This window comes from Aquarana catesbeiana, linkage group LG08 (genome assembly GCF_042186555.1).
Source record: "Aquarana catesbeiana isolate 2022-GZ linkage group LG08, ASM4218655v1, whole genome shotgun sequence".
NCBI classification, from domain to species: domain Eukaryota; kingdom Metazoa; phylum Chordata; class Amphibia; order Anura; family Ranidae; genus Aquarana; species Aquarana catesbeiana.
This window is the reverse complement of record NC_133331.1, coordinates 286289177-286313204: the sequence shown is the minus strand read 5'-3', so window position 1 is coordinate 286313204 and position 24028 is coordinate 286289177. Positions and strand designations below refer to the sequence as shown.

The following is a 24028-nucleotide window of genomic DNA, read 5'->3' as shown; positions in this document are numbered from 1 at the left end:
AGTGTCATTTGCAGCCTTGTCAGTGTCATTTGCAGCCTTGTCAGTGTCATTTGCAGCCTTGTCAGTGTCATTTGCAGCCTTGTAGCCTTGTCAGTGTCATTTCCAGCCTTGCAGCCTTGTCAGTGTCATGACTATTGGATAACAGATGTCTTAACCATTACCAAAACCCTTATACTTCTACTCCAAATAAATCAGACCACACCAGCTTTTGGAGTAACAAAAACAAAGGCCGTAGCAGCCTACTTTATTTTTTTAGCATATCTATTTTAATATAAAAATAGAGAAATTCTGTCATCGGAAAAAACAATAAACAAAAACATCTGTTACACAACCTGTTAAATCAAAAAAGAGCGTTGGTCTGAGCAATAGCTTTAGCAAATCAATCTGATGGCCATAACTATAGCACTGCAGCCCTAATCCAAAACTCTCCAATAGGCCTCAAGCCGACAAGCTGGCTCAGAGACTGCCGTGACCGCAGTGCCCCATTATCACTTCCCAGCTAACCTCCGTTAACCGGGAACCAAAAACCTCCGGACTCATATCAACGTTTGATCCCCACTCTTACTTTTTTAGCCATCTTCCTTCCCTTGCCCAGACCAACGCCCGCCACAGCATCCCAATAGTAATACCTTACTCTTGGGTGCTCCTCCACACCCGAATAACTCGCTGTATACCATCTTGTAAGCCTAAAGCCCACAAATCTGTACCCACCTCATTAAGATGTACCCCATCATGTCTTAAATACCTCCATGTCTCAAATTCCAGTTCACAATGCCGAATTGCCAACCCCCCATTACTGACCACAAATTTACTCACTTCCCTATTAATCTTCCTCCTTGCTCTATTCACACCCTCCACTGACCTGGCCATTCTCCAAAACATCCGGGCAACCATGTCCGACCAGACAGTGATCATTTTCGGAAATTCTTTCATTAAGCGCCAAACGTCAAATTTAATATCTCGCGTGATGTCTATCATCGAGCGAATGCCGAGATCATTGCCGCCAACATGTATTACTAGAACATCTGGAGGGCCTTCCCTGTTTGCATATCGCTGTACCTCTTGAACCAACCTACCCCACAACATCCCTGGTATACCCAACCATTTTATATACACTTCTCGTCTATCAAAACTTAACTGCCTACCCTCAGGCCGAGCGTCTCCCCTCCGTGCCCCCCAACATACATAAGAATGGCCCATAATCCAGACCATTCTTGGCGCTGCACCTGAAATTAGAAGAAAACAAACACCATGCTCAACATTGACTAATGCACGACTATACCACCGGCCATAAACGCTGCTTCCAATACATATCCATTCGCAACAAAACAACCCTGTCCCCTTACAATTTTACCGCCAATTGCGGTCGCACGTAAGATTGGAATCTGTTAGATTCCCACCGCCCAATCCGTTTTATTAACTCCACATCCATACCCAATCTGGCTGCTTCTGTCGCGGCTCCTATCCTAAATGAATGTGATGAAAAATCCTGCTCCTCCAGTCCCAAACCATGCAAACATTTCCTAAAAACAGCTACAAACTGAAAACGTGATAACATATTCCCATTTAATTGCACTAAAAAAGGGCCCTGAAAATTCGGCCTAACCTTCAAGAATTCCCTGACTGCGCCCACAGGGCATTGGGGGGATCCCTGAATGGAATAAACTTGCACCATCCTGCCTCTTCCCCCCCTGATCCGTCTTAGACTTCCTTAAGAATATCGATACCCCATCCTCTTCAAGTGTAACCTCCTTTAACCCAATTCCCCCTTGCACTTTTTTGGAAGGACTAACCAACTCCCCTATCCTAAATGCACCAAAAAATGCTAACACAAAAGCTACCTTAAACAAAATAACTTCGTATGCAGATGAACAAACCTCCACCAGTTGCTCCACAATACCCCCCAATATCTCAAAAGTTACCGGTCTCCTCGAATCGCGCTTGACCACCACCCTCCGATAACCCTTTAATGCTTGTCTCACCCAAAAATTCTTGGTAACGTCGGGCTGCCCTTGTAGCTTAAAAAGGAAAGCCAAACCAGCTAACTGTGTATTAATCACTGATACCGATGCACCCTCGTTCAATTTTCTTGCCACATAATACAGCAACAGCGAACGTATTCCCTGCCCTATAGGCTCCTCCCCCAAAACTTGTACGAAGGACATCCACTCCTGCCATACCTTGGTGTATGCTGCCCAAGTAGCCCCACTTACCGACCGCTTAATCCATCCCTCGACGACGCCAGTGCAATCTCCCACAGCCAGTCTGGACAAGGCACCCCCTGTTGCTCCACTTCCGGCACCAACTCTCGGAACCTGTCCCACTGGAAGCGAGACAACGCATCAGCAATAACGTTCTCCACCCCTGGTAAGTGAACAGCATGAATGAAAACATTCAGTGTAAACATCTTAACACTAATGCCCCGTACACACTGTCGGATTTTCCGATGGAAAATGTCCGATCGGAGCGTGTTGTCGGAAATTCTGACCGTGTGTGGGCTCCATCGGACATTTTCAATCGGATTTTCCGACACACAAAGTTGGAGAGCAGGAGATAAAATTTTCCGACAACAAAATCCGGAAATTCCGATCGTGTGTACACAAATCCGACGGACAAAGTGCCACGCATGCTCAGAATAAATAAAGAGATGAAAGCTATTGGCCACTGCCCCGTTTATAGTCCCGACGTACGTGTTTTACGTCACCGCGTTTAGAACGATCGGATTTTCCGACAACTTTGTGTGACCGTGTGTAGACAAAACAAGTTTGAGCCAACATCCGTCTGAAAAAATCCTAGGATTTTGTTGTCGGAATGTCCGAACAAAGTCCGACCGTATGTACGCCCTATAAGTGTTGCAGCAGCCTGATCACCGGCGGAGATGACGCCGTGACCCTGTTTATCACTTGCACCACCCCCAGATTGTCCCCATGAAAGCGCACCTTCAGATCCCTGAACGATGCACCCCATAATTCCACCGCCAGAACCACTGGAAACAGTTCCAGCAAAACCAGATTCTTCGTGAAGCCTTCTTTTACCCAAGATTGTGGCCATGGACCTGTGCTCCATTGCCCTTGAAAAAACGCCCCAAAACCTGTTGATCCTGCGGCATCAGTAAACAGTTCCAAGTCAAAATTGCTGACTGGTCCTGACATCCACATTGCCCTACCGTTAAAGGATTCCAGAAAGGTATTCCATACCCTTAGATCCTCCCTATGCGTTTGTACTAAATGTACAAAATGTTTTGGCGATTTGATCCCACTCGTGCTAGCCACCAGCCGGCGACTAAACACTCTCCCCATCGGTAGTATGCGGCAAGCAAAATTCAGCTTGCCCAACACCGATTGTAACCTTCTCAGTTGTACCTTTTTTAGTCCTATCAAACCTGCGACTTCTTTTTTCAAATCCTCCAACTTCTCCTCTGGTAATCTGCATTCCATCACCTCAGAATCTAGTACGATGCCTAAGAACGTGATGACCGAGCAGGGTCCCTCCGTCTTTTCATCTGCCAATGGAATGCCAAATCTTCCTGCTATATGCTGCAATGAAGCCAGTAGCACCGCACAAACTCTAGAAGAGGCCGGGCCTATGCATAAGAAATCATCCAAGTAGTGAATTATTGAATTCACTCCGGATACATCCCTTACAACCCATTCCACGAAGGAGCTGAATTGTTCGAATATCGCACACGATACCGAACAACCCATTGTTAGGCATTGATCTACATAGAATCCACCATTCCAATGGCACCCTAGCAACCGAAAACTATCCGGGTGAACTGGCAGCAGTCGAAAAGCTGATTCCACATCTGCCTTCGCCATCAAAGCCCCTTTTCCATAGTGGCGCACCCACCTTACAGCGGCATCAAATGACGTATATGTCACTGAGCACGCTTCCTGGTCTATGGCATCATTCACGGATCCCCTTTTGGGAAGGATAAATGATGAATGAGCCTGAATTTGTTGGGCTCTTCTTTGGGCACCACGCCCAGAGGTGATACCGCCAAATCAGCCATTGGCGCTACTGGAAAAGGGTCACTCATTCTACCCAATGCAACCTCCTTCTGTAGTTTCTCCGAAACCACTTCCGGATGTTGCAGGGCTGACTTTAAATTTTTGGGCACTGGGGGGATCGCCGATAAAGTGCATGGAATCCGAAAGCCCACCGCAAAACCCTCTTCTAATAGCAGTGCCGCTTTCCTGTCAGGGTACTTACCGAGAAACGGCCGCATCCTTTCCACTATCACTGGAGTCCTCCCTTTTGTTCCCAGCCTCTCCTTGTCGACCTTTTCCTTGCTTAAAACATCTGGATGATGGATGCGTTCCCCGCAGCCCGAGCACTCGTGCTTAAACTTACATGTTCCTCTGAATTTACAGGCCCCCCATGTTATACTGCCAACAAACCCCTTTTTTGTTTCCAGCCTAATGTCCCTGGGCTGAAGGTCCACCGGCTCCCCCCTGAAAAAACTGGTTCGGCACCCTCACCATCGTCAACAAACGCATCCACAGGCTGATGTCTATATGGTCCCAACGTAGCTCCGGGCGTACCGCTCTCCGCTGCCTAAACTGTTCATCGTACCTCAACCATGCCGTACCGCCATATACTCTATACGCTTCCCCTATCGTGTCCTGATAGCAGAAAAGCGCCGAACAGTGCTCCGGTTGCTTCTCCCCTATAACACTCGCCATAATTGCAAATGCTTGCAACCAATTTGTAAATGTCCTGGGTATCAGCCTATACCTCCTCTACTCTTCATCCTCCTTCTTGGAATCATCTGGCTTGACTCTATCAAGGTTGAACTTTTCCAAGGGCAGTAACGAAAATATTTCTACATACTCACCCTTCCTGTTTCAGGTGAGCTCCTAATGGCCCTTCGTAGCACACATACACTTCGCAGCGAGCTGCGTCCGCCAGCCTAATGATGTCTTTCCTCCCCGCAGCCTCCCCTGACGGCGCTGCTTTGTCCTTCCCCTGCGCAACTCCACTCGCCAAGGCCTCCTGAGTGGGCAACGCGACCACGGCTGGAACCTGCTTATTCCTGTTAAAAACCCCAAAAAACCCAGAGCCCCTCCCACTGTAGCAGTTCCTACCATGCTTTCTCCTGACCCTCCAACCCCAACTCCTGCCATCACCTCATTATTTAAACTAGTATTTGAAATAACATGTGATAACTCACCGGGCTGCATAGGTGTCGCCCCATCAGCCGACCGTCTGCTCTCTCCTGGCCCCATCCTCCTGGGAAGCGGGGCCGCATCCTCCTCTGATCCAGACATCTCTTCTCTCCCGCTCCAACCCGATTCTTCTCCCGCATCAGATGTAGGCCCGCCCGTGATATTGACCGCGGCTGCCGCACTGTTCGCCATCCTTCCTTTCCTCCACGCAGCGAAACCTCCTGTGGACTTCTGGGCAGCCTTCCCAGGACCGGTGTGGGCTACCGCAGTCCTGCCGGCCTCCGCTCTTGTAGGTGGTAGGCCAGTCCTGCTTCTCTCTCCATTCTGCCTGTCCCCTGCCGAGGAACTAGAAGGCCCAGGGACCCCTCCAGGCAGTGCTGTGGCCGCGATGGCGGAGCTCCCTGCCGTCATTCTGGGGGCGGGGCTTGCGCTCTCCGCGTGTCTCCTGCTGGTAGGCCTCACTCTGGACTGTTCCCCTGCCTGGCTCCACTCCTGTCCTGCCGGGGCCGCACGCCCACTGACCTGCTCTCTTCCCGCCGCTCGTTTGGCCGGTGGGCCCCCCAGGAGTCTGGCAGACTGACTACCCGAGTGCCGCTGTGCTGACGTCACACGGTCCGGAGAGAACCGCTCAGGCGGATGAGAGCGGCGCGCTCTGGTGCCGCTTCTCTCTCCCCCACTAGCCTGCAGTGTGGAACCTTGGAGCGCGGCTGCGATCGTCTCCTGCAGCCACTCAGCACCCCGCACCGCCGCTTCCTCACGCAACTGGGCCATAAGCCCCTCTAGACTAGCCATGGTACAGCACTAACCTTCCTGAAAACTTTCCTGAATCTTCTGATGTCCTACCCAACCCCTTTTAAATAGCCCCTCCCCTAATCCTCCCTCCCCCTTGGCTCCACTGTAGCACCTTAACCTTAACCCTTTCACTGCTACCACTGTCATGGGCGCCCTTTGCATACATCATTGCATGCTGTTGCTCCAGGCTTTTCTTTTGCAGCCTTGTAGCCTTGTCAGTGTCATTTGCAGCCTTGTCAGTGTCATTTGCAGCCTTGTCATTGTCATTTGCAGCCATGCAGCCTTGTCAGTGTCATTTGCAGCCTTGCAGCCTTGTCAGTGTCATTTGCAGCCTTGTCAGTGTCATTTGCAGCCATGCAGCCTTGTCAGTGTCATTTGCAGCCTTGTCAGTGTCATTTGCAGCCTTGCAGCCTTGTCAGTGTCATTTGCAGCCTTGTCAGTGTCATTTGCAGCCTTGTCAGTGTCATTTGCAGCCTGGTCAGTGTCATTTGCAGCATGGTCAGTGTCATTTGCAGCATGGTCAGTGTCATTTGCAGCATGGTCAGTGTCATTTGTAGCCTTGTCAGTGTCATTTGTAGCCTTGTCAGTGTCATTTGTAGCCTTGTCAGTGTCATTTGTAGCCTTGTCAGTGTCATTTGTAGCCTTGTCAGTGTCATTTGTAGCCTTGTCAGTGTCATTTGCAGCCATGCAGCCTTGTCAGTGTCATTTGCAGCCTTGTCAGTGTCATTTGCAGCCTTGCAGCCTTGTCAGTGTCATTTGCAGCCTTGCAGCCTTGTCAGTGTCATTTGCAGCCTTGCAGCCTTGTCAGTGTCATTTGCAGCCTTGTCAGTGTCATTTGCAGCCTTGTCAGTGTCATTTGTAGCCTTGTCAGTGTCATTTGTAGCCTTGTCAGTGTCATTTGTAGCCTGGTCAGTGTCATTTGTAGCCTGGTCAGTGTCATATGCAGCCTGGTCAGTGTCATATGCAGCCTGGTCAGTGTCATATGCAGCCTTGTCAGTGTCATATGCAGCCTTGTCAGTGTCATTTGCAGCCTTGTCGGTGTCATTTGCAGCCTTGCAGCCTTGTCAGTGTCATTTGCAGCCTTGTCAGTGTCATTTGCAGCCTTGTCAGTGTCATTTGTAGCCTTGTCAGTGTCATTTGTAGCCTTGCAGCCTTGTCAGTGTCATTTTCAGCCTTGCAGCCTCCATCTGCAGCCTTGCCAGTGTCCATCTGTGGCCTTGTCCATGTCATTTGCAGCCTTGCCCAGGCTACACTTAAACTGCAGCGACTTGTCAGTATCACTGCAGTTTAAATATGGCGCCGCCGAGATACACAGAGCCGGTCCTGTGAATCTCGGCTTCTGTCAGCTTTTCTCAGCTCCTCTCGCAGTCCCGCCCTATGATGGACATAACACAGGTCCAATGGCAGGACTGGGCATGACTGTGAGCCGAGCACCACCGCCGGAGCTAGCCGAGTGTACTCTGCTAGCTCTGCTCACAGTCACGCCCAGTCCCTGTGTTGTGTCCATCATATGGCGGGACTAGGCGTGATTGTGAGTGGAAGTAGCCGAGTATAGCCGAGGTACACTTGGCTGGGGGCCACGGGGCCCATGGGCTTGAGCCCACTCAAGCCCTATGGTAAGTCCGGCCCTGTATGCGTATATGAGAGGATAATGTTTATATACAAACACATACACACTAAAAGTGGAGAGTCCCAAGTGGTGATTAAAAAGTTCAAATGGAGATGACGGTATGCACCAGCGGCAGCTCCCTTGAGAGTTGAAGCAAAAACTCTGGAAGGTAATGTAGAGGAAAACAAGGTGCGCCAATCTAAGTGCAGTATCAAATGCAACTTTATTAGATAAATTTAAAAAAGAACGGCCAAATGGCTACTCACAAAAACTCAGTAGGGGTAAGGCATATATTAACATGGGGAAACGGATTCCAGTTGACTACGGAAGGCGTTTCCCCATCCAAGAGGACGAGGTCCCATCCAGGAGGATTTAAAGTGGTGAGACACATCTCAGCCCCCACCCCAGGATCGGAGACACCTTTAACTCTACCGTTCAAATGGTAAAAGCCTGCATGACTCAACGCCAACGGCCAGTGAGTCCACCGGCTCTGGTAAGGGCATTTTATGTACATCTCTTATAGTCAAATGTAAGAAGAATTTCCCTTGTTTTGAGCATTCACCTAGCAGGATGAGACCCTCATATACGTTCTGAGATCACCCCCACATTTGAACTGTGATAACCTTAGAGACTTGTTGGAATCCACTTGTATTTGTCACTCTCTCATGATGATGTTTGAGTTCCATCTATTGACATCTGTCATTTTCTTATGAGGTTATTTTTGCTATTTTTGAGTAAAATATAAGGTTGTACAATTTTAGGATTTTTTTTTGGTGTATAACGTTGGGACTGTGATACTAGAAGTACAACACCATCATATATATAGGCTGACGCTCGTCGCTAAGCAACGGCGTCGGCGGGAAATACTAACAGTATTGAGATATATAGGGGAGTAGTTTAAAAAATGGTTACAAATATATTAATAATACTAGAATGGTAAAAAAAATCATACCTTAATGGAAAAGGAGAAGAGAAAATAAAAGGAAAAATTAGGACAAGTGGGATAAGGGTAAGGATAAAAAAGATAAAAATAAAAATAAAAAGATTAATAAAGATAAAAATAAAAATAAAAAATAATAATGGAAATAAAAATGATAAAGATAAAAATGATAAAGATAAGGATAAAAATGAAAATAAATATAAAAATAAAAATGAAATAGGAAACCTACTGATGGACAAGTAGATGGTAGGTTGTAAAGAAATGTACAAGGAATAGTAATAATAGATGGAATTGTCCACATAGGGTCAACATGGATCATAAAGAGACATGCAGAATTAATATAAATGTGTAGATGAATAGACTAGTGAACTAATGAACTATACACAAACCAGTATGGGAGAGAAATGATTGGGACAGTACGCACACATGACATGCGCACATGAGTCTATAGGTCGTATGGGATGGAATGGGAGAGGGATGTGTAAACAAGGAATATAAGATAAGGGAGATATAAATAAAAAACACATATGGACATAAACATGTGCATATGTAAATGGATGGGGCCACCTGTACCCATGGGCTGTTGTAAAAAACATGCCCGTGGAAGAATCTAATGGTCCGTATGACCGCATGATGCATATATGTGTGCTATATAAGAAACATATTCTAAGGATAAGCGTCTAGATATTACCATAAATACTGACTCACCTGATGAATAGGAGCAGGAAAGCATATATGAGAAAAATAAAGAAAGGTGCACTGTAACAGAAGGAAATGGTGGAAGATGGAAAGAGAAGTAAGGAAGGGAGGTCTGTAGAAACCCTAAAATGACACAATTAATAACTGTCAAACAAAAAATGTGACCATAATGCATCTGAAAACAATATAAAAAGCAAAGAAAGAAAAACCATGTTATAATGGCTATACCAGTAGAATAAAACAAAAAATTATATTACTGTGTTGATCTTTTCGTTGAGGCCATTAGGTGTCATACTATTCAACGTGTATATTCAGAAAGTTTCTTGCCTACATAAACGTTGAAACCTTTCAGCTGGAGTGAATTGGTCTGATATGGATTCAATAATCCACACATTGAGATCAGAAATATTTTGCTGATGATGGGTGGTGAAGTGACGGGCAGTACTGTATAAAGGATTATTGGCTTGAACAGCTCGTCTATATCCACACACACTGTCGGCAACCAGCACTTCACCTTATTGTTTTATACCTCCCAGCACTAGGTAAGGCATTCAAGACAATGCACTCACTAACATTTTTTGGACTTTATTTTCATTTTGGATTTGCATATCACACATTACAATTGATTTTACTGGTTTTGTTTTTCACAGTTACCATCCCTGACACAGGCTTAATATGCTACCTTCACATTAGACATACATTTTCACATCTACATTTATTCATTTTTTTTAATTTTTTTTTTACACGTCATTCCATTCACTCTCACATTTTTTTCTAGATACCCCTCAAGATGTCTCAAAATCACCCACACAATCCATATTAGGGACCACCCCCCTTTGGAATTCTGTCCACCCCCAGTGTTGTCATGTGGGGGGGTCCCACTTGCGCCGGTCGCTGGCACAGCTCCCAGAAAAGATGCCCCCATGGGGAGCCACCAGCCCTGACCATTGCGCTCTTACTGCATGGTAGTTGTGAGTATTTTTATGGCTAGGGGTTATTCCCAAGTTATATACATTTTTATTTTTTTTTTCCTATTTTTTACAAGCATTGACCTTGAAATTTATTATTTTTTTTTTCAGCTAATACACATTGTCGCTCCTGAATAGGGATGAGCCGAACACCCCCCTGTTCGGTTCGCACCAGAACATGCGAACAGGAAAAAAGTTCGCTCGAACACGCGAACACCGTTAAAGTCTATGGGACACGAACATGAATAATCAAAAGTGCTAATTTTAAAGGCTTATATGCAAGTTATTGTCATAAAAAGTGTTTGGGGACCTGGGTCCTGCCCCAGGGGACATGGATCAATGCAAAAAAAAGTTTTAAAAACGGACGTTTTTTAAGGAGCAGTGATTTTAATAATGCTTAAAGTAAAACAATAAAAGTGTAATATCCCTTTAAATTTCGTACCTGGGGGGTGTCTATAGTATGCCTGTAAAGGGGCGCATGTTTCCCGTGTTTAGAACAGCCTGACAGCAAAATGACATTTCGAAGGAAAAAAAGCCATTTAAAACTACCCGCGGCTATTGCATTGCCAACAATACACATAGAAGTTCATTGATAAAAAAGGCATGGGAATTCCCCACAGGGATACCCAGAACCAAAATTAAAAAAAAAAAAAAATGAAGTGGGAGTCCCCCTAAATTCCATACCAGGCCCTTCAGGTCTGGTATGGATATTAAGGGGAACCCCAGCCAAAATTTAAAAAAAAAATGACGTGGGGTTCCCCCTAAATTCCATACCAGACCCTTCAGGTCTGGTATGGATTTTAAGGGGAACCCCGCGCCAAAAAAAATAAAACGGCGTGGGGTTCATCCATACCAGACCCTTATCCGAGCACGCAACCTGGCAGGCCGCAGGAAAAGAGGGGGGGACGAGAAGAAGAAGATGAAGGAAGATAGAAGAAGCATTTAAATAAAGGAATTGTCAAACTGTCTCTTGTCATTTTTAACTATTTTGACACTTTTTTAGTGAAATGGTAGGGGTAAGTACCCCCTTACCATTTCACACAGGGGGGGGCTGGGATCTGGGGGTCCCCTTGTTAAAGGGGGCTTCCAGATTCCGATAAGCCCCCCGCCCGCAGACCCCCACAACCACCGGCCACGGTTGTGGGGATGAGGCCCTTGTCCTCATCAACATGGGGACAAGGTGTTTTGGGGGGCTACCCCAAAGCACCCTCCCAATGTTGAGGGCATGTGACCTGGTACGGTTCAGGAGGGGGGGCCGCACTCTCGTCCCCCTCTCTCTTCCTGCAGCCTGCCAGGTTGCGTGCTCGGATAAGGGTCTGGTATGGATTTTTGGGGGGACCCCACGCCGTTTTTTTTTTTTTTTTTTTTTGGCGCGGGGTTCCCCTTAAAATCCATACCAGACCTGAAGGGTCTGGTATGGAATTTAGGGGGAACCCCACGTTTTTTTTTTTTTTTAATTTTGGCCGGGGTTCCCCTTAATATCCATACCAGACCTGAAGGGCCTGGTATGGAATTTAGGGGGACTCCCACATCATTTTTTTTTTAAATTTTGGTTCGGGGTTTCCCTGTGGGGAATTCCCATGCCGTTTTTATCCATGAACTTCTATGTGTATTGTCGGCAATGCAATAGCCGCGGGTAGTTTTAAATGTTTTTTTTTCCTTCGAAATGTCATTTTGCTGTCAGACTGTTCTAAACACGGGAAACATGCGCCCCTTTACAGGCATACTATAGACACCCCCCCAGGTACGAAATTTAAAGGGATATTACACTTTTATTGTTTGACTTTAAGCATTATTAAAATCACTGCTCCTGAAAAAACGTCAGTTTTTAAAACTTTTTTTTGCATTGATCCATGTCCCCTGGGGCAGGACCCAGGTCCCCAAACACTTTTTATGACAATAACTTGCATATAAGCCTATAAAATTAGCACTTTTGATTTCTCCCATAGACTTTTAAAGGGTGTTTCGCGGCATTCGAATTTGCCGCGAACACCCCAAATTGTTCGGTGTTCGGCGAACTTGCGAACAGCCAATGTTCGAGTCGAACATGAGTTGGACTCGAACTCGAAGCTCATCCCTACTCCTGAAGAGTGGATATAAATACTCCACAAAACGCTTAGAGCTTCTGTATATACAATGTGTAGTACCAATGTAATACAGATATATTTATTATAGATGAACCACTAACCCTTGTGCATGCAATGTGTAATACCGATATAATATAAATATACATAATAAATTATGTATTTTTCTGACCCATGTACCTATCTGTATGGAATATTTATCATGTTTTATACAATACATATCCCTTTTTGACCCTTCACTATAGACTGCGCGCTTCATTTAAAGTCCCGCCTTCTCCCCTTTATTTTATTGAACAGCTTGCCTATGTTCTCCAAACCTCACACGTAGAGTCCTGATTGTTCTACCAAAATATAATAGCCCACAAGGGCAAGATATGTAATATATCACATTAGTCGTAGAACAATTAAAAAAGGATTTGAGAGTGAAATTATTTCCATTGGCTACAAAAGTTTTTCTGCCATGTGTAACATGGGCACAGGTGAGGCATAATGCTTTATTGCAACTAGTGGGATGAAGGTGAGTTGTCTAAGTGTAGTGGGGTTTTTTTGGTTATGAATTTTGCTAGGAGCGATTTTTGCCTTAACATTGGGAGCCCTCCGGTAGGCAAATTTGGGTACAATCGGTAAAGAGGATGATAAATGAGGATCCTGGGTCAAAATAGACCAGTGTTTTTTTATAATGTGTTCCATTTTTTTGACTCGCATGGTACTGCGTGACAAATCTGGTTACTGGTTCAGTGTTCTGTATCTTCGAAGTAGGTAGGGTATCTGTATGGTAAAGAGAGGCAGCTTCACTGATGGCATTGGTCGGGTAACCCTTATCAGCAAATTTATTTTGAAGAGTGGTACATTGGGAACTGTAATCCTCTAATCTAGTACAGTTCCTCCTGAGGCGATGGAATTGGATTTTGGGTATATTGTTAACCAACCTTGGGTGATGGCAACTGGAATAATGCAAAAAGGAGTTTCCAGCCGTAGGTTTGGTGTAGTTCTTTGTAGCAATCTGGTTATTGATGTGAAATAATTCCAAATCCAAGAAACGGATGGATTCTGGGTCCATGACCGAAGTAAGAGATAACCCAAAGGGATTGTTATTGCAGAAGGTAATGAAATCATGAACCCAGCTAGGAGGGCCATCCCAAATGATGATAATATCGTCAATGTAGTGACCGTAGAAGACCAGGTGTGCTAAAAAGGGATTTTTATCCCAAACACACCTGGTCTCCCACAGTCCCATGGTCAAGTTGGCGTAGCTCGGTGCAAAATTTGCACCCATGGCCATACCCTGTTTTTGTAAGTAGAACTGACCATCGAAGGTAAAATAGTTATGTTCTAAACAGAACTTAGTAGCTGAAATGATGAAATCTACCTGTAATGAATTTAGGGTAGGGTTGGAATGAAGATAATGTGCAACTGCTCGGAGCCCTATTTCATGGGGTATGGATGTGTAAAGAGAACACACATCCTAGAGAAACCCATAGATAGGAGGACTCCCATCTATAGGGTTGTAACTGATCTATCAGATGAGTCTCGTCTCTGATATAGGATGGAAGGGACTGGGCCAATGGTTGCAAAAACTGGTCTATGTATAATAAATAACTGGTGATAATGCTAGTCATAGATGCCACTATGGGACGGCCTGGTGGATTGCTACTGTTTTTATGAATCTTGGGTAAATGATATAAGTAAGGAACTTGAAGAAAGGTTTTTGGAAAAAAGCTGCCTCTGATTTATTTAATATACCCCGGGCTAGTGCCTGTGAAATAATGGTATTGGACTCCTCGGTAAATTGAGCCAATGGATCAGTTCTCAGTTTTTCATAAGTATTAGCGTCAGAGAGAAGACGATAGGTCTCTTTAAGATAGTCTGATTTATTTTGTAACACAATCCCTCCCCCTTTATCTGCAGGTTTGATAATAATCTCAGTGTTGGTACTGAGAGATTTGAGAGCTTTAAATTTCTGGGGGCTAAGGGTATTGGTGGAATAGTGGGCCTTGGAGGACTCTGAAAGACAAAGATCTGAAAGCTCCTTGTAGACAACTTGATAAAAGGTAGCTAAGAAGGGGCCTTTGAATTGGGTGGGGTTGAAAAAAGATTTGGGTCTAAAGGAGGTGTGCTTGATAGGTGGAGAGGACTGGGAATATTGTGACCAAGCTATCAAATCATCATCCTCATCAGTATTCCATAACTCACAAAGATCTAAGATGGCTTGATGATCAGCTGATGTTTCTGGCGAGTGATGAAGATCACATGGGGCAGTAGTGGCTGGAATAGTATTCTTCTTCTTATCTTTCATATTATAATGTCTTTTTAAAGTGAGGTCGCAAATAAATTTGTTTAAATCTTTGAATATGGTAAATGAATTAGGAAAAACAGTGGGCAAAGTTGAGGCCTCGAGATAACAATGAAACTTCATGATCATTTAGTTTATATGAAGATAAATTGAAGATTTTTACAGTTTCCGCACTTTTCCTGGGCGGAGTGTCTCTAGATTTGTGGTGTCCCCCTCGCCTGCCTTTTCTACATTTTTTTTTTTTTTTTCCTTTTGGATTTGAATGGAATCTGGCTGGGTGAGGGGATCTGAACTAAAAAAAGTAGGAATATCCAAGGAGGAACTCCCAAAAGTCACTATATGTCTCAGAGTCATTACTGGTATTGGTGGAAGCTGCGCAATGGAGTACTGGTGGAATGGTAGAGCATATCGATAGTGAATCGGTAACTGTGGACATGTGGGGGATGGATCCTGGTGAGACAGTGGGCTCAGACTGAATGGGAATGGGGACAGAGAGAGGGGAGGAGGAGGATAAGGATGTGGGACCTGGGGATGTGTTATGAGGCTGAATAGAGCAAGCAACCAAAAGGGGGATGTTGGTGGTGAGAGAATCCATGTCAGACAGGACAGAGGGCCGGGAAGCATTGGAAGGAGATGTGGATACAGGATCCAAGATCATCTCACTAGACTGGGTGGGGCAGGCAACCAGAGGTGGGATGTGAGTGTGCTCGGTGGCTGATGAAGCACAAGGCTGGGAATGGGGCGGAAGCAAGGGGGGGGGTGAGTGTGTTTTCTTTTCCAATTAAAGACTCTCTTGTGAGAATAATCCTTATTTTTCCTTTTTATTTTCTCTTCTCCTTTCTTCCTTCCTTTTTTGTAACCATTTTTTAAACTACTCCCCTATATATCTCAATATTGTTAATATTGTTGCTTAGCGACGAGCGTCAGCCTATATATATGATGAACATTCCATCAGCCTATTAGATCTGAAGAAAATGCGGATGCTTTGAAATGCATCATCTGACACGTCCAGATGCCATTTCCGCTGCCTCCACTTCAATGAATCGTGCGCTCCACGCTGGTCCTCATCCTGTTCCGGCTTCCAGTGTCCGAGACGAACACTGCACTGCCTTGCTGACATCTGGGATCTCCCATTCCCTCCATGGTAGAGTCTCCACCGGCCGAGGACAGCAGACTATGGACAGCCTCCGAATATCCTCCAGATAGCGCATTGCACATCCTTGGGAGCCCTCACTGTGAGCTGCCGCGGTTTTGCCTATGGGCTATCTACATGTTAATATATGCCTTACCCCTACTGAGTTTTTGTGAGTAGCCATTTGGCCGTTCTTTTTTATATTTATCTAATAAAGTTGCATTTGATACTGCACTTAGATTGGCGCACCTTGTTTCCCTCTATATTTACATGCAATTGTACTCCCTGTTGCTTTCAGCAGGTGTGGCACCCACTGACAGTGACCCATTCAAGTGAAAGGCGGCACTCTGCAAGCAGCCTGCAACTGCATGCAAAGTGGAGTTCAAGGGGTTAAAGCATGTTGTGGAGGTGATACAAGCCCTCCTCACCACCTCTTAACTTCTCTCTGCATGTGCGGGAGTGACATCATTGTGGCTCCGGACTCTCATACAGCCGGAGACCACAAACCTGGAAGAAGACCAAGGAAGATGTACACCCTGTCAGAGGGCTTCGCTGTAAGGTGAGTATTTCATAATGTGCCAGTATGTGATGCATACTAGCGCATTATGCAATTGCCTTACAGGGAAGAGGTTTTTTTTTTCTTTTCACTGCTGTGGTTTACAACCGCTTTAAGTTGGTACATGTGCACGGGTTTTTTTATTCAGATCGCTAGCTGACGGGTTCTTCCATCTACACAAGCGATATGGATGCAGGAATCCCCCCTGCCGGGACATCGTATTCTGACAGCAAGGACTCTCCACCATCAGAATAAACTGATTAGTGCTGCAGCTGATTGGCTGCAAGAACAAGGTTTCCAGTAGTCCTGTCCAAAAGAAGCTGATCGAATGATTGGCTTCTGTCTTACAGGGAAGGCTACACATAGATTGAAATGTATCCAGTCCCTGGTGAACTTGACAAATCTCAGTCTGTGTGTACTCAGCTTTACCTTATTCCTTGCTACGCTCCCTCCACTGCTGTGACTGTCACCCTTAGCTTCTATGTAAGTTATACTGGCTGTGGTCACACTCCAGCCTCTCCATCATACTATACAGGGCCCCTGTATGGTATGTGATGATCTCACGGCTTTGAGTGAAAAAAGAGAGCTTGGAATCAGGTAAGTGAGAGAGTATATTCCCCCTCCCCCCACGCAAGGATGGACTTTAACGGAAATGTTTTATTAATGAACTAACCACTAAACAGTGAGGTGTGTGATACATCAAACCAGCAGGTATACAGACCTAGTCCTATGCACATAGCTGGTCAAAACAAAAATAAACAGGACATAGCACTGGAGTTAAATGTTGTACACAAAGTTATTGTCTACTGACTGGAATGGTACCAGCTGATTGGAGAAAAGCCATTGTAGCACCAATATTTAAAAAGGGCCCAAAATACATCCCTGGGAATTACAGATCAGTTAGCCTAACATAAATAGTATGTAAACTCTTGGAGGGGGTGATAAGGGACTATATACAAGATTTTAGTAATGAGAACGGTATCATTAGCAGTAATCAGCATGGATTCACAAAGAATCATTCTTGCCAAATCAATCTATTAACATTCTATGGGGAGGTGAGTTTCTAGCTAGATAAAGGAAGGCCCGTAGATGTGGTGTATCTGGATTTTGCAAAAGCATTTGACACAGTTCCCCATAAACGTTTACTGTACAAAATAAGGTCCGTTGGCATGGACCATAGGGTGAGTACATGGATTGAAAACTGGCTACAAGGGCGAGTTCAGAGGGTGGTGATAAATGGAGAGTACTCAGAATGGTCAGGGGTGGGTAGTGGGGTCCCCCAGGGTTCTGTGCTGGGACCAATCCTATTTAATTTGTTCATAAACTACCTGGAGGATGGGGTAAACAGTTCAATCTCTGTATTTGCGGACGATACTAAGCTAAGCAGGGCAATAACTTCTCCGCAGGATGTGGAAACCTTGCAAAAAGATCTGAACAAATTAATGGGGTGGGCAACTACATGGCAAATGAGGTTCAATGTAGAAAAATGTAAAATAATGCATTTGGGTGGCAAAAATATGAATGCAATCTATACACTGGGGGGAGAACCTCTGGGGGAATCTAGGATGGAAAAGGACCTGGGGGTCCTAGTAGATGATAGGCTCAGCAATGGCATGCAATGCCAAGCTGCTGCTAACAAAGCAAACAGAATGTGGTCTGAATCCAACCCCCAATAATTGTAAGAATGGATAGTGGCGCTAACCCCCACTGACTGAGAGTGAATAATGGCACTAGCACACACATTCACTACTAGCACCGTAGAGTGAAATGATAGTGAAGTACATAATTTAAAAAGAATGACTAATGATAACCCATACAAAATACAATATCGTGACTAGTGTAAATCACCTTAAACTAGTGATGAAGCATAGGATAAACTTATCAACATCTATTGTGAATTAAGCACAGCATATGTGAAATAGATGTTCCATATAAACGAAAATGCATAAAAATAACCTAGTGAGATAAAAAAAATCACTAAACCAAGTGAATAAGTGAGCAATGATGCTGAATGCATTACATGACTAAAATGCAAAAAAATATATAAATAAACACATATGTGAGATGATGAGACAATAATTACACCTCGTGACAAGTGTGTAAAGATGGTATCGCTATACCAACAATAATGAACCTCCAAAAATGAGACTAAAAATTGAAGAAATAAAAAAAAATAGCACAGTCCACGTGTAGTGTGATAAAAAGAGTTCCAAGGGTGAAGATATCTCCAATAGAAGGCACTGTGATTTTAGTATTCACCACACCTCAGTAACGTGATTCCACTCCCTTCTGAAATTCAAACTTACCAGCTGTTGAAGCCTCACATTCTCGTGTTTGGCCACAATTGCCTCAACCCACTCACATGGGGGTTAACATGCGATCTTTAATATCCAATGCTGTATGAATCAAACGCAAACAGAATATTGGCATGCATTAAAAAGGGGATTAATTCCAGAGATAAAATGATAATTCTCCCGCTCTACAAGACTCTGGTCCGGCCGCACCTGGAGTATGCTGTCCAGTTCTGGGCACCAGTCCTCAGGAAGGATGTACTGGAAATGGAGCGAGTACAAAGAAGGGCAACTAAGCTAATAAAGGGTCTGGAGGAAAGGTTGTGAGCACTGAACTTATTCTCTCTGGAGAAGAGACGCTTGAGAGGGGATATGATTTCAATATACAAATACCGTACTGGTGACCCCACAATAGGGATAAAACTTTTTTGCAGAAGGGAGTTCAACAAGACTCGTGGCCACTTATTAAAATTAGAAGAAAAGAGGTTTAACCTTAAACTACGTAGAGGGTTCTTTACTGTCAGTTCGGCAAGGATGTGGAATTCCCTTCCACAGGCGGTGATTTCAGCGGGGAGCATCGATAGTTTCAAGAAACTATTAGATAAGCACCTGAACGACCGCAACATACAGGGATATACAATGTAATACTGACATATAATCACACACATAGGTTGGACTTGATGGACGTGTGTCTTTTTTCAACCTCACCTACTATGTAACTATAGGGCATTAAGCGAAGGGTTAATATAATCCGTAAACAAATATAAAGGAGTGAATTTTTTACTTTCCTGAAGTTGGGATTTATTATGGAATTCCATATATTGATGTTAATGCTCAGATTTTTTGCTAGGTTGAGAATTACTGGGACTTCTGAGGTGCTACATAAATGTATTTACCATACACATTATATCTTATTAGAAAATAATGATTTTAATAAGATATACTGTATATGTTGAATACATCTACGTAGAAGTCCCAGTAATTCCTAACCTGTTCAAGAATGTGACTTTTCTTTCAGTAAACCTTCCCTGCAAGGTACAGGGCAGGTTTACAGCTCAGCATAGTGTAAAAGGCAGAGAAGGTTGGGACTCATATGTGGAGAAGGTACAGAAGATGCAGGCTGCTATAATTCCTCTGAGATCTTCAGTCTGCCCCGGGGAGAGCTGTGCTGTGTGCTGGGCAGGAAGCATGATGGAGAACGCACTGTGATCTCTTCCTGCTCTGCCCACCTGTATTGAGCTGTGAAAGCTCCGACTCAGCCAGAAAAACGAGTACCGAGGAGAGAGACCGTTTTCGGTTGTAAGCTGTTTTTGTGGCAACAGGAGGCAAAGGATTGTGGGCTCTACTCCTGTGAGGACTGCAGCCACCAGCTGTGGAGTAATCAGGCAGGAATTATCCCATGCTGCCTCTGTAGTCCCGGATACAGCATCTCTGATAGCAGGTTGCGGAATGATATTCACCTGTCAGAGATTCTGTAGCCGGGACTACAGAGACAGTATCAGAAAATGCGGCTGCCTGCTTGCTCACTCCGCTGCCAGTGGCTGCAGTTCTGACAGGAATTGTACATTCAACTGGTAAATAGCCACACTGGCAGCACTATTAGATAGCAGGGGTGCCAAACTGGAGTTGTCACACATTGTGACAGCAAAAAACCCTGGGGTGTTCCTTAAGCATTAGGGTGTGCCCAGGCACACCCGGCACACGCCTATGATTATTGCCCAATTTTTTAAATGGAGTAGTACCAAGTAATTAGATACCAAACATGTCAAGCCTTAGGCCCTTTTCACACAGGGCGGATCCATTCAGTGGACTCCGCCAGCTCAGCGGGAGATCGCTCTGTTGATCTCCGCTGAGCCGGTGGATGACAGATCCATCTCCGCTCACTGAGAAGGGAGGGACCTGTCAGACCCCACTGATTTCTATGGGGAGATCAGATGAAAACGGACAGCATGTCCATTTACATCAGATGTCATCTGATCTACCAAAATGGATGGCGAACGCCATACGTCTGTTTTGAGCGGACAGGATGGCAGGTGGGTGTCGGCAGACACATCTCCGCTGACATCCGCCTGCCTATAGGAGTCAATGGGTGTCCCACACGGATTCACTTTAAAAACGGACAGGCGTATCTGAGCGGGCTTATCGTGTGAAAGGGGCCCTAAAATTGTGCCTGCTCATGAAACAGCAACAAACTTTGCTATCCAATATTTTCTATAGGCGACATTTTAACCACTTGGCGCAAAATCATCTACCTGGTAGGTCATTGTACTTCATTTGGTTGTACTGCAGCTGCAGGCATCACCCCGGTACCATTTTTTTTTACAGCCAGCAATCGGCTCTCTTGTAATAGTAATCAGAGTGGCCAATTAGCTGCTCGATTGCTATTACAAGCAGTGGGAGGGGATTTCCCCATTCCCGCTGCCTTCCACAGCTTTCTCAGGCTCTCCCATCCCACCCGGAGACCCCAGAAACCAGCCAGCGTGTGCTTTTGGTCCCGCACGCACGCAAATGGTGATTGTCCCACACATATAGCCACAAATATCAGATCATGGGCAGTAACTCCAGCACCAGACCTCCTCTGTAAATCTAAAGTGGTAACCTGTAAAGGCTTTTAAACGTTGCACATAAATAGTAAAATTGATGATGTTTGTCACTTTTGCACGACATGCACAATTTTAAAGTGCAACATGTTTGGTATCTATTTACTTGGCATAAAATCATCTTTTATATTTTACAAAAAAATTGGGTTATGTATTTTTTTTAATTATTATTTAAATTCAAAAAAGTGTTCTTTTTCCCCCAAAAAATTGCATTTGAATAACTACTGCGCAAATACCGTGTGACAATAAAATTGCAAAACCCACCAATTTATTTATTCCAGGGCCTCTGCTTTAAAAAAATATATGATGTTTGGGGGTTCTAAGTAATTTTCTAGCAAAAAAAAAAGATGAAAATGAAAAAGCGCCAGAATTAGAGCTAAAGTGGTTAAAGATCAAATTGAAAATTGGAAAAAATACAACAATGTCTTCAAATGCAATTGTATTTTTGTCTCAATTTGGATGGGGGAGGAGCTCAGTGCTGAGATATATCAGAAATGAGCAGTGTATGGAAACGCTCTGGCAGGGATCGCAGTAATTACTGACATATAGCCGGTAGATTATGCAAACTCCATAGTAAAATAATTTTTCTTGGCTTCTCATCTATCCAGTATAATCTGTGCGGAGAGTCAGTATATACGGGGTGGAGGTGACAGAACATAGAGCAGCCAATCAGAAGTCTCTACTCATTGACGTGAATTAAATGCACTCTGATGATCTGCCTTGTACTTTGCTTCCAGCACTATATGTTATGGTTGGGGAAGAATTTCATCAACAAACCTCAGTACAGGAAAGACCTGTTCTCCTATAGAAGGCCAAAGAGGCGTTTTCATCTCATTCTGAGATTCCGGACTGATCCAGGAAGCTGGGGGCCCCTGCGCCGTGTCTGCAGGTATATATTACAGGTTGGAGGTCTCCGGTAATCAGATCATTCCATGGTAGAAGCCTTTCATACTTCTTCTACCTGACACAACTTGTCCTTAAAATTTCCCTTTCACCTTCTTTGCTCTTTATCTAAACATTACTGCAGGTAAAATACAGAGGCGGGCCGAAGGGAAGGTAGAAGAGGCGGTCGCTTTGGACTCTTCAGCAGGAAGGGTGTGCAACATGGACAGGACATGCAACCTATGCTGCTAAACTCTATAACAACTCATGGAGGGGGGAGGAAGTCACAGTTTGGCCTTCAAGCTCAGTTCAGTGTTGGCCTATGTAGCCATTCACATTGGACGTTTAGATCCATATTTTAAGAGCAGCATTTAGAGGCGTAAAAGCCCCAAAGCTGTATTTGGAGAGGAGATTATCCGCGTAATTTACGCATGAGCATGCCTAAGCATGTATAAATGCGTGTTAATGCACATATATTTATTCTAGTGGGTAGAATACATAAATATTCTAGCCAATAGAATGATTTTATGCTCAAAATTTCTAAACGCCGTACACCTGTAAACGCCAATAAGCCGGCATACACGTAAGTGAAAATGTAAGATTAAAGGGCATTTTTTTATGCAAACTTCTGCCAAATATATTCAGTGCATAAATTCATATGCCTGTGTGCATGAAGCTTTTGCTGGTAAATTGCCAGGAAATGACAGCACCCGGTTGTCTCATTCTGTTAGTAAACACAGTGACTGGTCAGTCCCTTCATCTATATTAGACCCTTATCCTAGATGAGGGTCTGATATAGATTGTAATAGGAGACCCCATGCTAAAAAAGAAAAAACAAAAAGGTTCCCTGTAAAAATACATACCAGACCTTTATCTTTGTCCGATGTTGATGTCAAGGTGGACCCCACAAAAAAAATATTATTAGAAATAACATTTTGGTCACTGCCAGCCCCTCTATTATAGCCAGGCATACCACACTGTATAAGTATCTTATTACTTATTAAAAGGAGGCATGTAAATACTGTTTTAGAGCTATCTTCAGGCCAGTCACATGAATAATGGCCGGTCTCCAGGGCTACTGCAGGAGGGACTGAGCTCCCATGTGACCTCCCCGGCTGACGTCGTGAGTCATGTAACTGGCCTTAAGATAGCTCCAAAAAGTTATTTACATGCCTCGTATTAATAAAACACTAATACAGGTGTGGTATGCCTGGCTATAATAGAGGGGCTGCCAGTGATTTATACTTTTGGGTTAACAACCACTTTAAGGTGGAGCCCCATGCAAAAAAAATATGTAAAAAAAGCATTAGGTTCCCTCCAAAATCCATTTCAGACCCTTAGCCAAGCATGCAGCCTGGCTGGCCAGGAAAAGGTGTAAAACAAGCATGCAGCCCCCTCCTGAACCATGCCAGGCCCCATGCCACCAGCATGGGTGGGTACTTTACAAAGGAGGACCCTCTGAAAGGCATCTCGTCCCCTGTTAATGAGTACAAAGGCCTTGTTCCAACAACCATGGTCTTTAGTTGTACCCAACTTTAAAAATAATGGGGTCCCTGATACTGGCCCCATCCCCTATGTGAATGAGTATTGAGTATATAGTACTCCTTGGCTGAGGTGAAGAGGCAGATGGATGACATCAATATCTCCACCTCAGCCAATTATTTTATAGAATACCAAAAGAGACACAAACCCTCAGAAAGGAAGCCATACATTGGGCATGTTAGACAAAGACCAAATTCCCCCTAGAGTTCATTGATTCCATTGTTGGCAAAGATGTTGTCATTATTGTCAGACTGTTTGATATTTGTGTTTCTTCTAGGTGATGTAAGCTCTGGTCTTCTCCTGCCCTGTTGTGATGGCGGCCTCATCCTCACAAGGTATGCCTGCTTATAGCAACTATTTTCTCCAATGTATTCCTCCATCTTTCATCTTCAAACATAAACAGAAGCTATAAAACCTCACGGGTGTAACAATGTGTAATCAGCTACATGAAGAGACAGAGGGTAAGGCCGCA

The 24028-nt window shown here is 44.5% G+C and overlaps 1 protein-coding gene across 8 annotated transcripts in view; it reads left to right on the top strand.

The window, feature by feature from the left end:
* The window catches only part of LOC141106560 (NACHT, LRR and PYD domains-containing protein 3-like), a 196570-nt gene that overhangs the window by 27860 nt on the left and 144682 nt on the right, over positions 1–24028 (top strand). For 4 of the 8 annotated variants that reach the window (XM_073597428.1, XM_073597425.1, XM_073597424.1 and 1 more), the window contains exon 2: positions 23834–23891. In XM_073597428.1, coding sequence (XP_073453529.1) covers positions 23870–23891 — 22 coding nt within the window. In that variant the 5' untranslated portion in view covers positions 23834–23869. Of the gene's footprint in view, positions 1–21869; positions 22068–23833; positions 23892–24028 lie in introns of all 8 variants that reach the window. The other 4 variants (XM_073597426.1, XM_073597422.1, XM_073597421.1 and 1 more) reach the window with 2 other exon arrangements.